This window comes from Pan paniscus, chromosome 13, assembly GCF_029289425.2.
Source record: "Pan paniscus chromosome 13, NHGRI_mPanPan1-v2.0_pri, whole genome shotgun sequence".
Taxonomy (NCBI): Eukaryota; Metazoa; Chordata; class Mammalia; order Primates; family Hominidae; genus Pan; species Pan paniscus.
Window position 1 is genome coordinate 136,113,847 of NC_073262.2, and position 16,401 is coordinate 136,130,247.

General features: G+C 37.2%; 1 protein-coding gene across 15 annotated transcripts in view; it reads right to left on the minus strand.

The window, feature by feature from the left end:
* Window positions 1-16,401, minus strand: part of USP40 (ubiquitin specific peptidase 40) — a 91,201-nt gene that overhangs the window by 35,074 nt on the left and 39,726 nt on the right. For all 15 annotated transcript variants that reach the window (XR_010109424.1, XM_063595313.1, XM_034955388.3 and 12 more), the window contains 7 exons: window positions 14,775-14,859; window positions 13,787-13,857; window positions 12,465-12,784; window positions 10,286-10,409; window positions 8,909-8,966; window positions 1,850-1,903; window positions 991-1,079 (listed from right to left, as the gene is read on the minus strand). Coding sequence is in view for 14 of the 15 variants with exons in the window: in XM_063595313.1 (XP_063451383.1) it covers window positions 991-1,079; window positions 1,850-1,903; window positions 8,909-8,966; window positions 10,286-10,409; window positions 12,465-12,784; window positions 13,787-13,857; window positions 14,775-14,859 (801 nt within the window). In the remaining variant the exon portion in view is untranslated. The remainder of the gene's footprint in view (window positions 1-990; window positions 1,080-1,849; window positions 1,904-8,908; window positions 8,967-10,285; window positions 10,410-12,464; window positions 12,785-13,786; window positions 13,858-14,774; window positions 14,860-16,401) is intronic.

The window sequence follows — 16,401 nt, forward strand, 5'->3', positions numbered from 1 at the left end:
TTCTACTATGATCTCCATCTCTGTCTCGATCACTCCCAAAAGGTATTTGTAATTACTACACACTGTTAGCATTAGTATGTTTTTTCTGAGTCACTTGGTTATGATTTTATTTTCTGCCAAGGGATTCAAATATTACAATTCTCAAGACTCCAAAGGAAAAATACAAATCTGATCTCTTATTCAGTTCCTCATAGCCCTGCTTTTCCTTTCTAACTCAACCTCACTTGTCATGTTTTCCCTCCTATCAGCTTGTCATGCACTACTATTTGCTAGGGTTCAGGGGAAAGCAAGTTAAGGGGGAAGTGGTTGGGAAAGTAATGAAGTGAATTTGGGAACCATGGGCAACCTGATTTGAGTCCAGATTACCCTGCTACAGGGTATTCACAATAAGAATATCCTTATGATTTCTGCACTGTAATAAGCTGATTAGCTGGGTATGGCTTCTGGCAAAGGTCAAACCTGATGGTGTTTTATACTGAAAATGGACACTGTTAAAGACAAGGGGAAAGGGAGGCTGCTCTGAGACTATTAGTGCAGAGAGTAATTAAGTCCAAAATTAATAAACTGTGTTTCATTCAACCTAAAATGCTACTGAGTGTTAGACTTACTATTTTCTGTACCAGTGCCAGCTATAACTGCAGAACGTCCCTGACTGTAAGATGCAACCTAATCTCACAGATGTAAAAATGTGAGAAAAAGAAGGTGTATCTCAGAACTTAGGAAATATAGTGGTTGAAAGTGGTGGCCACTCAGCATTAAAGATTCCTTTTAACCACAAAATCTTCACAGAAAAAGAAACATAAATATGCTTTGGCATAATATTTTATATTTAAACATCTAGAACTATAAGGATATATTCCTAAAATAAAATGTATGATTTAAGAAAAAACTTTTAGAGAAAAACAATATTACTGGAGTAGCTAAGGTACTAGTTATAATTCTGGTTATGGAAGGGTTGATTTTGTTTTGAAACAGGTGACCTTATTTTACCTGAGACGAACTTGGTGCTTTTCCAAGACACAGTCCCAATGAACTTCCCATCTTCAATTCTGCTTCCTTCAAAGTATAGCTGTCCGGCACTTAAAAAAATTTTGATAATATGATGAAGGTTATTAATTCCTAGCTCTCTAAGAAAAATAAATGCTGAAATCAGTATTTCTTTGAAAATTAAGAATATCAAGAAAGAAGAAAAATGAGTTGCACTTCAGACAAAAGGATTACATGCACTAAGATTAGGTTTGATTTTCAATTTCCATACTCTAAGATATTTTCTTCCTGTTTTCTATGTAACAATGCTAAATGGAAGCTATGAATGTCTAGTTTCCTACTTAATAAAAATGACTTGTTCAAAGAGCTGTTGTTTATATAGATTAAAAGCCAGATAATCCAAATCAATCCATAAATGAAGAAGTAGCTTCTTCGAAGTTTAAAGTTGAGATTGTTATTACCATCAATAATTAGGCTCATCCATGACTAAATTAAATCTAATGGTAAGAGGTGATACAGAGATGAGAACTGAAGATTTTATTTCATAATTGGTATCGCAATAAAATTCGCAAAAAAATGGAAAAATTTTGAAAATAAAGCTGGAAAAAATATAACTAGATCAAACCTGTGAGTAAAATGAGAATCAGATAATCAGAAAGAATGGTGTTTCATTTAGAAAACAGAAGTGTTTGTTTCTGGTTAAGGATTTCTGCAATATAAGGGTAAGATACCTGGAAGAAAATATGTCCTATAAATCAGTTTCCAAAAGGTAATTTTTAAATATTAGGTATTGGAGGCCACTATTTATCAAGAAAGACAGACGAGTATAAGCCACCTTTTGAAAGTTATCAAAAAGATTTACCTGGACAAAGAAGCTTCCCATTTCTATCAATAGGTCTCAAACAGCTGTTGTCAGCTATATATAAAAGGAATATTATTTTTCTTAGTATATTATTTTTCTTAGAGAGCTAGGAATTAATAACCTTCATCCTATTATCAAAATAAAAGGAAGCTGGTTACAGCATCAAACACAGAAAACAAAAGAGAGATGCTCTATTGTGTTAATTAGCAGCAAACTACAGAAAGCTAAAAACAAAAACAAACCAAAAACCCCCCAACAACCAAAGAAAAAACCCCCAAAATAAGTACAGGCAGTCTTTGTTTTGTGCAGTAGTACAAGACTAAAAAGTACCAGGTCAAACTGTGCAAAACAATCTTAATAATCAATGGAAAAATTACAATCGTTCCATGACACTTAAAAATTTTTGTTGAAACATTTAAAACCCTCTTCGTTATTAATATTATACATGTATTGGGAAAGGAAAAAACAGTAAAACCAATATTTATACTATAATTTAAAATACTAGAATCTTTGAGAATTAAAATGTTTTCTGTCTTTGTAAATTACATATAAAGAGTAGTTTAAGCAGGGCTTGGTTTCTTCTCATTGCATAGCTTATAATATAGAGTGACATTTTTCCTGTCCTGTGGCAAACTGTCATACTCCTTTCTAAGTTTGGATCAGCTTCCAATATCTAGAGTCTCTTGAGTGACTGCAGGGTCAACATTCCCAGAGGTAGCTGCTGTTTCTATAACTCCATATACTTTTGTTTCTTTGTGTACTTTCTTCTCTGTTGGTCAATTCCCTCTTTTGATTATGTATTCTTGTAAAATGTCATGGTGGGTTTAGCACTGCAACACAACTACATGCTTTGCTGTCTGTGTAATGAAGTGTACATGCAGTGACAAACCACCAGCAGACTTGAAAGAAATGAAGTGAATGGTTACTGCTTGTGGTGCACATGTGTTATTTATGTGATGAATTGTGCCCTGAAGAGCTGGCAGTCAAGTGTGTACTTTATTCAGTTACAGTTAATATACCATATACCATGGTTGCTGAAATTTTAACCATCTTGCTGGGGGACTGATGTTATATAACTAAATGGTAGTAATGAAATTTGTGCATGTCAGAGCAGTACAAGCAGACTGCCTATATTTAAAATATGTTGGGTGATTTTATGCTTATTAAATCGGCCAGCATGTGCTATATTTGAGGATACAGATTCTTGCTTTGGAAGAATATATTTCCTCAAGATCCCCTGGTGCTTGGAAGGGGCATACCAAGTTTTCAGTTCAAACAGAATTCTTAAAAAGTAGGACATAAATTGGAGGGGTGGGGGAAGGTTGAGTGTTCTGTATAGACAACAATAGTCTGAGCCTTAGAAGTTCTAACTTTATTAGACCACAGCAGAATCCCTTTCTGAGATTCCTGAGTTCAATATCTTGTATTACAGTAATATGAGGCTAGCATACAATTCTCACATAAATCTCTTGTTGACGGAAACAATTTACTTAAAGAGTTCCCCAACTTAAAAAGTGCTTTTAAAATACTGTCTCTTTAAAATCTGTTGGTTTTCACTGAACAGGGACTTACTGTGTATTGGCTACGTGCCAGGCACTGTGCTAGAAACTGGAAATACAGTGGTAAGCAAAGCAGTGTAAACTCAGTCGTCACAGAACCTTGTCTAATGGGGGAGGTGGATATTAAAAACACAAATAAAAGGGCAGCTACAGTGATAAATGCTATGAAGGAAAAGTACAGGGTGTTAGGAGAGTGCATCAGCAAGATTAACTGGGATTGTGTGGTCAGGGATGAAAGGAGAAGGTACATTTCATATAAGACCAAATAAACAGCTGAAGTTAAAAGCAAAGGGAAGAGAGTTGAAAGAGAGACTGAGCACTAAGAAGTCTTGGGGGTTAAAGAGAGCTTGTGCACTGAGAAACGCAGAAAAGTCAGCATGGGAAGTGAGTTGTGAGTACGCAGAAAAGCAGATCACAACAAGGTTACAGTTAAGCAGGGGTCAAATTATTCAGGTTCTTGTAGGCTAGGTTAAGGAATTAACCTAAGTGCAATGGAAAGCACTAAAGGGCTTTGTGCGGAGGAGTGACAGGATCTAATTCACACGTACTGACGATGATCAAATGGTTTGGAGGGGGGCAAGAGTGGAAGAAGGAAGACAAGTTTCACGGGATGACAGCAAACTATGCATTTAATAAACCAATGACTTTTAATGGACTTTACTGAGTTATAATTTTCTTATAATAAAATACATCTGGTTTAAATGTACAGTTAATAGTTTGATAAGTACCTAAACATCTGGTAACCACCAGCAAACTGAGGTATAGTTTGCATCATCCCCCCTAAACCTCCCTGTGTCAATTTGCAGCCAATCCCTCTTCCTCCCTCCCAATCCTGATCTGCCTTCTGTAACTACAGCTTAGATTTTATTTGTCTAAAGTGTCCTATGTATGGAACCACACAATGTGTACTCTTTTGCATCTACTTTCTTTCTCTTGGCATAATGACTTTGAGATGCATTCATGTGTTGTATGTGGTGGAACTAGCAGTGCCTTGCTCTTCAGTGACGAACAGTATCCATTGCTTAAATACACCATCATTTGTTCATCCATTCGCCTGCTCATGGGCTTTAGGATTGCTTCCAGTTTGGGGTTAGGAACATTTATGTCTTTATAAGGATATATGTTTTAACTCTTATTCAGTAAATACCTAGATGTAGAATTGGTAAGTGGATGTTTAAATTTATAAGAAATAAGCTAACTTTTCCAAAGTGGCTTACCCATTTTACCCTCCCATCAGCAACATATGGGAGTTCCAGTTGCTCCACATCCTTGCTAACACTTGGTTGACTTAACATTTTAAGTTTTATTTACTCCACTGGGTGCACAGTAGGGTGTCATTATGGTTTTAATTTGATTGCTAATGATTCTGAGCATTTTTTCCTGTACTTACTGGTCATTCATAGGTACGTCTTCTTTTGTAAAGTGTCTGTTCAAGATTCTAAACCTGGGTTAGGTTACAAGGGTTTTTTTTTTTCTTTAATATTCTGAATGTAAGTTGATTGTCAAATATGTGTTTCATAAATATTTTCTCCCAGTTTGTGGCTTGCCTTTTCAAATGCTTTTTGAAGAGTAGAAGTTTAAAATTTTAATGTAAATTAATTAGGCTTTTCTTCCATGGTTTGTGCTTTTTGAGTCCTATCTTTAAGAATACAAAAACCTTTCCTTATGATAAAGTAACAAAGATTTCCTCATATGTTTTCTCCCAGAAATTTTGTAGTTTTAGGTTTTAACTTTTAGTTGTATGATCCATTTAATTTTTGCATCAGGCAAAGTAAAGCTTGAGGTTCATTTCTGCACATACAAATATCTAAATGGCCCAGCACTATTTGTTGAAAAAATGCTATCTCTCTGCATGAAAATACCTTGGCACTTTTGTTGAAAGTCAATGACTACGCACCTATTTCTAGATTCTCTGAGTTCCACTGTAAATATTTTAGGCTTCACAGGCCACATGTGATCTCTGTTGCACGTGCTTCTTGTTTAAATAGCCCTTTACTAGTGCGAAAACCATTCTTTGCCCACTGGCTGAAAAAAAACAGGTTGTAGGCCATAGTTTGCTGACCTCCTCTCTATATGTCTACCTGTATGCCAATATACACTGTCTAGAGTAAGCCTTGAAATCAGATAGTTTAACTCTTCCAACTTTGTTCTCGTTTTCAAAAGTGTTATGGCCACTTTAAATTCTTTGTATTTCCATGAAAACTGTAGAGTCAGCTTGTCAATTTCTTTAAAAAATGTTAAGATTCTGTGTAAGAATATATTAAATCTACACATCAATTGGGGAAGAATTATCCTCTTAAGAATATTGTATCATCTGGCCAGGTGCGGTGGCTCACACCTGTAATCCCAGCACTTTGGAAGGCCTAGGCAGGCGGATCACGAGGTCAGCAGATCAAGACCATCCTGGCTAACACGGTGAAACCCTGTCTCCACTAAAAATTAGCCGGGCCTGGTGGCGGGCACCTGTAGTCCCAGCTACTCGAGAGGCTGAGGCAGGAGAATGGCGTGAACCCGGGAAGCAAAGGTTGCAGTGAGCCAAGATCGCACCACTGCACTCTAGCCTGGGTGACAGAGTGAGACTCCATCTCAAAAAAAAAAAAAAAAAAAAATTAGCTGGACGTGGTGGCAGGTGCCTGTAACCCAGATATTCGGGAGGCTGAGGCAAGAGAATCGCTTGAACCCAGGAGACAGAGGTTGTAGTGAGCCAAGATTGCTGCCCTGTACTCCAGCCTGGGGGACAGAGCAAGACTCCGTCTCAAATTGAAAAAAAAAAAAAAGAATATTGTGTTGTCTGATTTGTGAATGCTGTATATTGCTTTATTTATTCAGGTCTTCTTAAATATCTCACAGCAGTATTTTCTAGTTTTTAGTGTACAGGTCTTGCACATATTTTGTTCATTTATGTCTAAGTATCCCATAATATTTTATGCTATTATAAATGTTTTCTTAATTTTGATGTCGATTTTGTTGTTGTTGTTGCTGGTAGTTTTAAGGCAATGAATTTCTGTATATGATTTTGAGTTCTTGCTAAATTTACATGCATTAAGATACTAATTCACATTCAGTAGAATGGCCATGTTGGTGTGGATATGGTGATTAGGGAACACTTCAACACTGCTGGTGGGAACGTAAACTAGTACAGCCACTATGGAAAACAGTGTGGAGATTCCTTAAAGAACTAAAAGTAGAACTACCATTTGATCCAGCAATCCCACTACTGGGTATCTACCCAGAAGAAAAGAAGTCATTATACAAAAAAGATACTTGCACATGCATGGTTTTTTTTGTTTGTTTTTTTTGAGACGGAGTCTCGCTCTGTCACCCAGGCTGGAGTGCAGTGGCGCGATCTCGGCTCACTACAAGCTCTGTCTCCCGGGTTCACACCATTCTCCAGCCTCAGCCTCCCCAGTAGCTGGGACTACAGGCGCACACCACCACGCCTGGCTAATTTTTGTTGTATTTTTCAGTAGAGACAGGGTTTCACCATGTTAGCCAGGATGGTCTTGATCTCCTGACCTTGTGGTCTCCCCGCCTCAGCCTCCCAAAGTGCTGGGATTACAGGCGTGAGCCACTGTGCCCGGCCTGCACATGCATGTTTATAGCAGCACAGTTTGCAATTGCAAAATCATGGAACCAACCCAAATGCCCATCAATCAATGAGTGGATAAAGAAACTGTGGTGTGTGTGTGTGTGTGTGTGTGTGTGTGTGTGTGTGTGATGGAATACCACTCAGCCATAAAAAGGAATGAATTAATGGCATTTGCCGTGACCTAGATGAGATTGGAAACTATTATTATAAGTGAAGTAATTCAGGAATGGAAAACCAAACACCGTATGTTCTCACTGATATGTGGGAGCTAAGCTATGAGGACACAAAGGCACAAGAATGATATAGTGGACTTTGGGGACTTGGGGGGGAAGGGTGGGAGGGGGATGAGGGATAAAAGACTACAAATAGGGTGTAGTGTATACTGCTCGTGTGATAGGTGCACCAAAATCTCACAAAGCACCACTAAAGAATTTACTCATGTAACCAAACACCACCTGTACCCCAATAACCTATGGAAAAAATAACAATAAAAAATGTGCTCAAAATATGTTTTTTTTTTTAAAAAAAAGTCAAAACCAAACCAGTAACAGCAGATTCTAAAGAAAAAAAAAAAAAAAAAGATGGCTGGGCTCGGTGTCTCATGCCTGTAATCCCAGCACTTTGGGAGGCCGAGGTGGGCGGATTACCTGAGGTCAGGAGTTTGAGACCAGCCTGGCCAACATGGTGAAACCCTGTCTCTACTAAAAACACAAAAATTAGCTGGGCGTGGTGGCACACGCCTGTAATCCCAGCTACTTGGGAGGCTGAGGCAGAAAAATTGCTTGAACCTGGGAGACGGAGGTTGCAGTGAGCGGAGATCGTGTCACTGCACTCCAGCCTGGCTGACAGAGAGAGACTCTGTCTCAAAAAAAAAAAAAAAAAAAAAAAAGATAATCACAATTAATCACAGATTGACAAGGACATGTAGAAACTGCAACCCTGACACACTGCTAGTGGGAGTATAAATGGTTCAGTCACTTTGGATAATAGTGCGAGAGTTTCTTATAAAGTTAAACATAAATTTGCAAATGACTCAGCAATTCCAATCCGGTACATGTACCCAAGAGAAATGAAAACATATCTCCTCACCAAGACTTATGTGTAAAAGTTCATAGTGGCATTATTCATAAAAGCACAAAAGTAGAGACAATCCAAATGTCCATCAATTCATGTTTGTCCAGGATAAACAAAATGTGATACTATCCATATAATGGAATACTAGACTAGTCAGCAATGCAAAGGAACAAGCTATTGATACGTACTAAATCATGGACGAACCTCAAAAATGATATGCTATGTGAAAGAAGCCAGACACAAAAGACTATATGTTTTATGATTCCAATTATATTAAACATTAAGAAAATAAAGTCTATAGAGACAGAAAGCAGATTAGTGGTTGCCAGGGGCTTGGAATACAGATGGGTACAGGGATCTTTTTGGAGTAATGGAAGTATTCTAAAACTGGATTGTGGTGATGGTTATAGAACTCTACACATTTACTGATGATTACTGAATTAAACACTTAAACTGAGTGAATTTTACGGTATGTAGATTATATCTTAATAAGGCTGTCACAGAAAGCCTAATGGTAAGTGAATAGTGAGTTTGCAGAATATACATTCAGTATAGTTCAACATGAATACATGGACTAGATACACACCTACATCAGATATACTCATTGTATCTGGGGAAGGAGAGAAAGAATAGGTCTGAGGAGGAGAACACAGGGGACTTTAACTTCATTTATAATGTTTCAAACAAAAACAAACATATGACAAAATGTTAATATTTGTCCATTTTGGGTGGTAGGTATGTGAGTTTTCCCTAAACTGTTTTTTGTATTCTCCTATATTTTCTTCAAGACCAAAATTAAGCTAAACTAAGAACCGAAAAGCAAATGTAAATGATTACCTAGTTCCTTCATTAATTTTAATTCCTTTATGGCTTTAATTCGAATATCAAACACCATCTAAAACAGAGAAATAAAATAATGACTAAGTTGTAAAAAATGGGAGGAGATGAAAATGAGGATTGTCACTGTGTGCATAAACAAATTATTTGAGATATTAATTACCTGACATTTAGTAGTTTTTGCCCACTGGAAATTTTTCCATCCCTGAAATCCTTTTATAAGATCAAAAGCAAAAACTTAGGACTTCATAGTTAAGTTTTTACCAAATTGCTGTTAATTGGAACAGAAAGGACACCTACAGAAAACTACAGAAACTGTAGAAAACTACAGAAACTAAAGAAACTAGCTGAAAGGCAATAAGCTGACAAACCAGTAACTTTTCTAATGAAAGCAAACAAAATAAACTGCAGGCAATCACATTTCTCTATGTCAGGAATGATGAATGTGGGGCCAGTAAGCATAAATAAAAATGTATACTATCAGCCCGAGTGCACTATTTAAAATTTCTGTTTAAATGACTTTATTTTAGATTCTTTCCCTTTTTCAGTTTAGCCTAATTTCCTCTAGGATACAAAATCTTGTAAATTTAGGAGGAAAACCGATGTCAGACAATCTGTCCTCCCACAGTACCCCACACTGTGAAAAGAAGAAACAGAGTGAGTCATAAAGGACTTCACCAAAGTCTCTCACTTAGGGTCAAGGTACTAGATCTTCTGAACTTTAGTGTATTCATCATACAGTGTAAATATTAACACACTTTAAGAAACTATAATATTTATATAAAAGAAAACAACATTCTAGTAAGTTTCAATTTGTTATAGAAAAAAAACCCATAATGAATTGAAACTACATAAATATAAAAAGGTATTTCCTGAGATGATGTTTAACGAAACTAGTCTTCAAATGGAGAACTGAAAGCGTTCCTTTTAAGAACACCTGGCTTTACAGAAAAACAGAGTATAATGTAAAACAATTTAAGATAAATTTAAAAAACAGAAGTCCACAACACAAAACCAAAACGTATGTATACTTGGCTTAAAAAAAATACAGAAAAGACCCTTGAAAATAGCATTTTCAAGGAAGCCAAAGAATTTCATTTTGTGGGAGCCAGAGAATTCCATGAACTAACTAAATGAGTAACTCCCACATTCTAATTCTAGGCTTTGGAGGAAATTTTAAAAGGCACGTATTTTCTTGAAATATGCTAAGGGCTAACATAGGTAAACAAGCAATAATCAAATGTTAAATAAAAAGCTGACTTCCTAAGAGCTGAAGTCTATTGAGACAACTGTTCTGAAAGATTAAGGTATTGTTTTCTAAATAAAATTCTGTTAACTGAAAATCTATCAGCCAACCTTTAATTATATTCTACTCACTGTGTTAACAGTTGCTGATATTTTAACTTGCTTCTCTTCAGATTCTAACTGGCATAAATTTTTAACGTGGAGCCAGTCAATCTCATTCATACTAGTGACCCACTTCTCTTCCTTGGTCAACAAGCTGTAGGTAAAAAGAAAAGATCAGAAATTAATACCTTTCCTTAGGCATCACTTCCAAAACTCTGCATGTGTCACTTAATGTGACTAATTAGAGGTGACCAAGTTCTACTGAGTCGTCTCTATGATAAGTGGGCTACCTTTGCAGGGTAATGTTAGGCAGTAGTCTATAGAGTCTATATTCATGACTCCAAATATTCTTTGATTTACCTACATAATTTGTTGCCACATTTTTCACAGAGAACTTCTGTAAGTAAACAGTTGCTGGCTTCTGCCCGCACCCTGCAAATCACTAGGGGAGCTTTAAAAGAGCACCTATGCCAGGAGCCTACCCCACTGGATCTAGATTTCACTTAACAACAGGGCAGCCATGTGCAGACTGTAGACTGACACTGCACAAAAGGGCCACATCTAAGGAGTGTCACACATGGCATATATATTGTATACTGCATTTCTACATAGAGTTTTGTTTTATAATTGCAGCCGGCAGTAGAGTATCTTGTTCTAACATTTTCCCACAGAGAGTAGTAAAGGGTCCTGAAGAGGTGCCTTCTTTCTAATTCACACAGAAGCATTAATGGGCTTGCCGAAGTCCTCTTTGGGAATGTACATTAGAGCTCTGAAACATAATTCTACTCTTTATTGCAGTTATTCCATTCTGAGCTCCTACCTTAAGCTAGCAATCCCAAATAAAACAAAGTTTGAAGCACAAGATGCTCCGTGAAGACTACCTTAAAATAGTGAAAAACTGTATGATAACCATGACAATGACCGTAATATATTAACTAAAACATTTAGCACTTACTGTGTGTACTTTGTAAGCACTTAAGTCTTTCAATCCTCTCAAGTCTATGAAGTTGGCACTAGTTATTATCCCTATTTGACAGACAAGAAGACTGAGCAGAGAAAGACGAAATACCTTGCCCAAGGTCCCACTACAGCCTACTGACTTGCCTAGGAGCACAGTTAGGCAAACTATAATGTCACATAGATTACTATGTAGCCATCCAAGGCGGTTTATAAAGAGTCTACAAATCTCAAGGTTGGGCAGGGGTGATGGAAAGCAGGATACAACTACTTATCTACAAAATAATCATTATTAGGTTTAAAAAGAAAGGCACCCAAATGCTAACAGTGATTAACACTGCATGCTGAGAAGACGGATACTGTTTTGGGTCCCTTTTGTCTTCACTTTTGTATTGCCCCAGTCCCAATAAATGCATACTGCCTTTTATAAAGGAAATACAGTTCTTATAAACAAGGTAGGGAATGTCTGCAAAACCCCTGTCCAAAAGAGTAATAGTGGTAAGTGTACTACGAAAGAAACGGTCCACAAGTGCTCTGCTTCTCTGCATCAAAGCCACTATAAATAATGATACAGACATCCTGCAATCTAAGTAAATCTGTAGCACTGAGAAAACAGGGAGCTTGAAGTCTTCAATATATGGAAATATTGCAGTTACAGTGTATGACACATTGACTACAGCAACGTACTGTCACAGACATAGATGACAAAGAGATGCAGCTTTAAATGTGACCACAGGATTCATGGGGGTAATTCGCCAGGTAACTGCTCTATTTGGGCAACTGGGTTCTCAAGAGTCACAGAAAGGATTATAAGGAAAAAATGAGTTGTCTTATGGGTCTCCTGAAACGAAATATCCAGAAACAATTTAGCCATAATGTTAATACCTTCTTCAGGAAAATTTTCAGTTTTCTCTGTGAGAATTTCCTTCGGTTTTATAACTGGCACTAATCAGAATTCACTTGATAACTTTTGCATTATAGCCAACTAATTGATACTCTATACAGTCTAGAAAATCAGGGATACTTATATTATTTTCTCACCACATTTACCAAAAAGTCCCTTTACAAAACATCATGTTTTTCTCTAAGTTACATAACCTAAAACATTCCTGTATGCAATATTTAGAACATAATGCCTAGAAATAAAGAAACATTCAACTCTTGTCATTAAAATAAAGCTTTAGAGTTCTTCTGGGTGGTACTGTAATTAAAATGACTTTTAGAAATCCTTTTTCTCTTGTTAGCGAGTTACCTGTTATCATCATGAGAATCCTGAATTAAAATTGAGCTTCCATTTCTGAGCCCTTGCTCCCTGAATGTCTTCCTCATGTCTTCCTTGGGGATGGCCGTCCAACCCTCCCCACCTGGACATCCAGCACTGTTGATGAAGATGACACCTGCTGGGATTGCTAAGGCTGTGAGGACAGTGCCCACTTCTGCATTAGCTGGAAAGACATGTGGAGATTCTATCACCTGACAACACTTTTCTCCGTCACGGCTTGTGTCTAGATGAAGAACATTTAAAAGCAGAGGTTCGCAGTCAATACCAGTTTGAATGTGGACTCCACCAACCTGCAATCATACCAAGACAACCATTAGTACAGCTGATATTTGCCAACACCGTCAACATAACATGGTAAAAGATTACTCTTAGAGAACAACACTCATTTTTTCCAAGTAAAATAAAATTTTCACAAATGTCTGTTAAGCATCAGAGGAACAACTTCAGATTTTTCCTTTGAAACTTTCTTATCTTTTATTTTTTTAGGAGAAATCTATGATAGACTGGAGATAGACATTTATGAGTTATCATGGGTGGTGATGAAGCCAGATTGGCCAAGGTCAGTTCACAGAGTGGCTGAAGTGCTCCTGGCCGCCTTCTAGAGATAGAAAATTCACTCTCTACCTCCAAACCACCCCCACTCCCCAACTCAGTATAGATTCTCACTCTTCTAAACTCCCACAGGCACTATGCACAGACCCCCTACTCCAGCACGTATGGTGCAGTTCTTCACATGACGAGGGCCTAAAAGGACACAGATCAACTGACTGGCCTTTGACCTAGCATCTGACGCACAACCTGGTATAACGGAGGCGCTCAAGAAATGTCTCCTTGACGTACAACTAGCACTGATTGTCCCTAACATTTATCAAGCATTTCAGTAGTTTTCTAATATCTAATTGCCCTCACATAGGCTGAATAAAATTTCATTACAATGACTTTTTTTTTGAGATGGAGTCTTGCCCTGTCACCCAGGCTGGAGTGCAGTGGTGTAATCTCAGCTCACGGCAACCTCCACTTTCCGGGTTCAAGCGATTCGCCTGCCTCAGCCTCCCAAGTCACTGGGATTACAGGCATATGCTACCATGCCTAGCTAACTTTTGTATTTTTAGTAGAGATGGGGCTTCACCATGATGGCCAGGCTGCTCTTGAATTCCTGACCTCAGGTGATCTGCCTGCCTCGCCCTCCCAAAGTGCTGGGATTACAGGCATGAGCCACCATGCCCGGCCATTACGAAGACTTTAAAAACATCCAAAATTATCACGAATATTTCTTCAGTAATTTTTTTTACCTCCACCCCATTCCACACAAAGATGTCTTCCCCATCAGCAATTTCAGTTTCACACAGTGTCAGTTCATCCCCTAGAAAGAGATCACCAGTGAGACCATTCATCATGACCATCAGAAACGACTGAGCTAAAGAAAGAGCTGAGACAAATATTTGTTTGAAAAAGTATTTTCACTAAGGAAAATTTAAAAAGTAGTAATTATTTTTATTCTCTGGACATTATTTCATTGTAATTTTTCTTTAAAACGTTGTTACAAAAGCTTTGTGAGTATGGTGGCAGGACAAGAGAGATAATCCAAAGGTCAAGTGTACTTGAGGCACATGACATTGGAAACGGGAGTTAGGCTTAAGCATGGAATGGTCCCAACTCCACCGATATGTCCATAACACAAGCTGTGTTGTGTGCTTCAAGTCTCTCAGCTTCAGTTTTCTCATTTATGAAATGGAGATAAAAGAATTTTATGAAAATCAAGTGAGATAATCAACATAAAACACCTATTACAGATTTTGGCCCAAATTAGATGTTACTGCCGCTACTGTTAACTCTCATTGTTTTGCTGCTATTTAAAGGAAGTAAATACTTTCAAACTCTCAAAGTATTTCTTGTTTTACTACAAAATCTGAAGCTGAGAACTGGGCAGAAAATCAAGTCAAATAAATATGATGCAAATGGTTTGAAACTATGTTGTTCAACAATGTGTGTCAATATAAAAAATTCTAAAGCTTTTCAAGAAATTTTTAGTAGAGGTAGCCTTAATTTCAGAAAAAATAAAATGTTTCCATGTTAGAAGAATTTCACACATTATATAAACTGGATACATTAAAACGTGGATATTTTATTTCTTTTGGAAAACTTACAGTGTGAAGATAATCTACTTAGTTAAGAAAGTAGTAGGTGGGGAAGGACTGACAAAGAGTAGAAAATCACAGGTGAGCCGGACAAAAATGTAGATATATAGAGTGAGTTGCTATGTTTTCATATTTATCTTACCGCCAAGTGACTGGTAAATGTGAAGTCCTGCTGGTACAAGCTTTGCAACACTAAGAATCATGTCTCCTTCCCAAAATTCTAACAGCTGAAGAATATTAATGAAGGAAAAGAGAATGTTGAAAAGTGACATATACATATCACCTTTCCAGGTTACTGTGCCAACTCACATATGAAGATGACACAGAGAGCAAGCAAATGAATACTCTCACCCCCACCCAACACCGAAAACTTGAAAAGAAGGCATCACTTGTTAAATTAGTCAAAGCCAAAGACGGCTAATCTCCTCCATTCCTGAGTGAAGAATGCTGGCCTACACAAAGGGCACAACAACCATCTAAACAATTCTGCTTAATATATATGAAGAGCACTTTTCTCAGAAAGCAAGTTGATGAGCATGTCAGCCTAGGAATTTTTACTCAAAAGAGCAAGACTAATTTGCGGAATTAGCAATGTTGAGGGAAATGTAGCCCTGACTCTAGCACACACTCATCTTCTAGTTGCTTGAAAGGAATGTCTCCCATTGCAAATTTATAAAGGTGCATTACCAGTTTACTTAATAGATTACCACGGCTTTGCTCTTTAAGTTTCTAGATCTGAGAGTCTGAGCACTGTGGCAAGGTCACCAAAATAATATCACCATAAAAGTCATTCCTATCTAGTCATTCTCTACAATACCATAAGGTATTTTCTTAAAAAGAAATTTCTTATTTACAAGCGATTAGTTTGCTGTGAATTAAGTTTTCTAGCCTCTTGTCAGTGGCTTCCTTCTAAGAGAATAGTTAGTAGGCATATACACTTAAAACACCAAAACACACAGACTGGAGTGTACCTCACACTTACAAAGTGAATAAGATCCTTTCCATTTAAAATATCCCCCTAGACTAGGTTCAGATTCCCACATCTGCCTGTATCAACAGTGCCAGAATTGGCTCAGAAATAAATTTCTAATGAAAAATTTCAGAAATATTAGACAACTTTAGAAATCCTGACACTGATCTAGTATTTAAAAAACTTCAAATCAACTAAGGTTAAAAGGGAAATTGCTTTGCTTTTCTTAGCAGAAGAAAATTGAAAGAAAGCTAATAGTTTTGGTAATAGGATTTTTCAGAAAATTCATTTAACTAATTTCTGGGAAAAAACACAAAAAGCTAACATTTTCTATCTCCCTTTTCCTTGATCAGAAAGTAGTGTGGAGCAGGAGGGTGATTAGGAGAAAAAAATCCTAGATGAAGAGTAGGGAGAAGAGGGACAGAGTCCCAGCTCCATCAACTAGATTTAGGACCACAGGCAAGACACTGAGTCTCTTTAAATCACACTGCCTCGTCTTCAAAATGGGGCTGATGTGTCTTCATGAGATTAAAGAACCAAATCACATGATTTATATGAAAGCAGTGTAAGTAAAATAAAGAACACTGCTGTTGCTATCATCATTAAAACATACCTAGAAAAATGACTTGGAGACTACAGCACTGTTTTTACTCTAAACTAGCAGATACTTTCCTTCACTTAAGAATATTATTAATAAATACTGTTCTATACTACAGGGTAGAAAGTTAGTTGCGTTTATTTGTTCAGTAGTTCTCAGTTTCACACAACATGCTCATCTTTATCTTTTCACTCTCTTTGA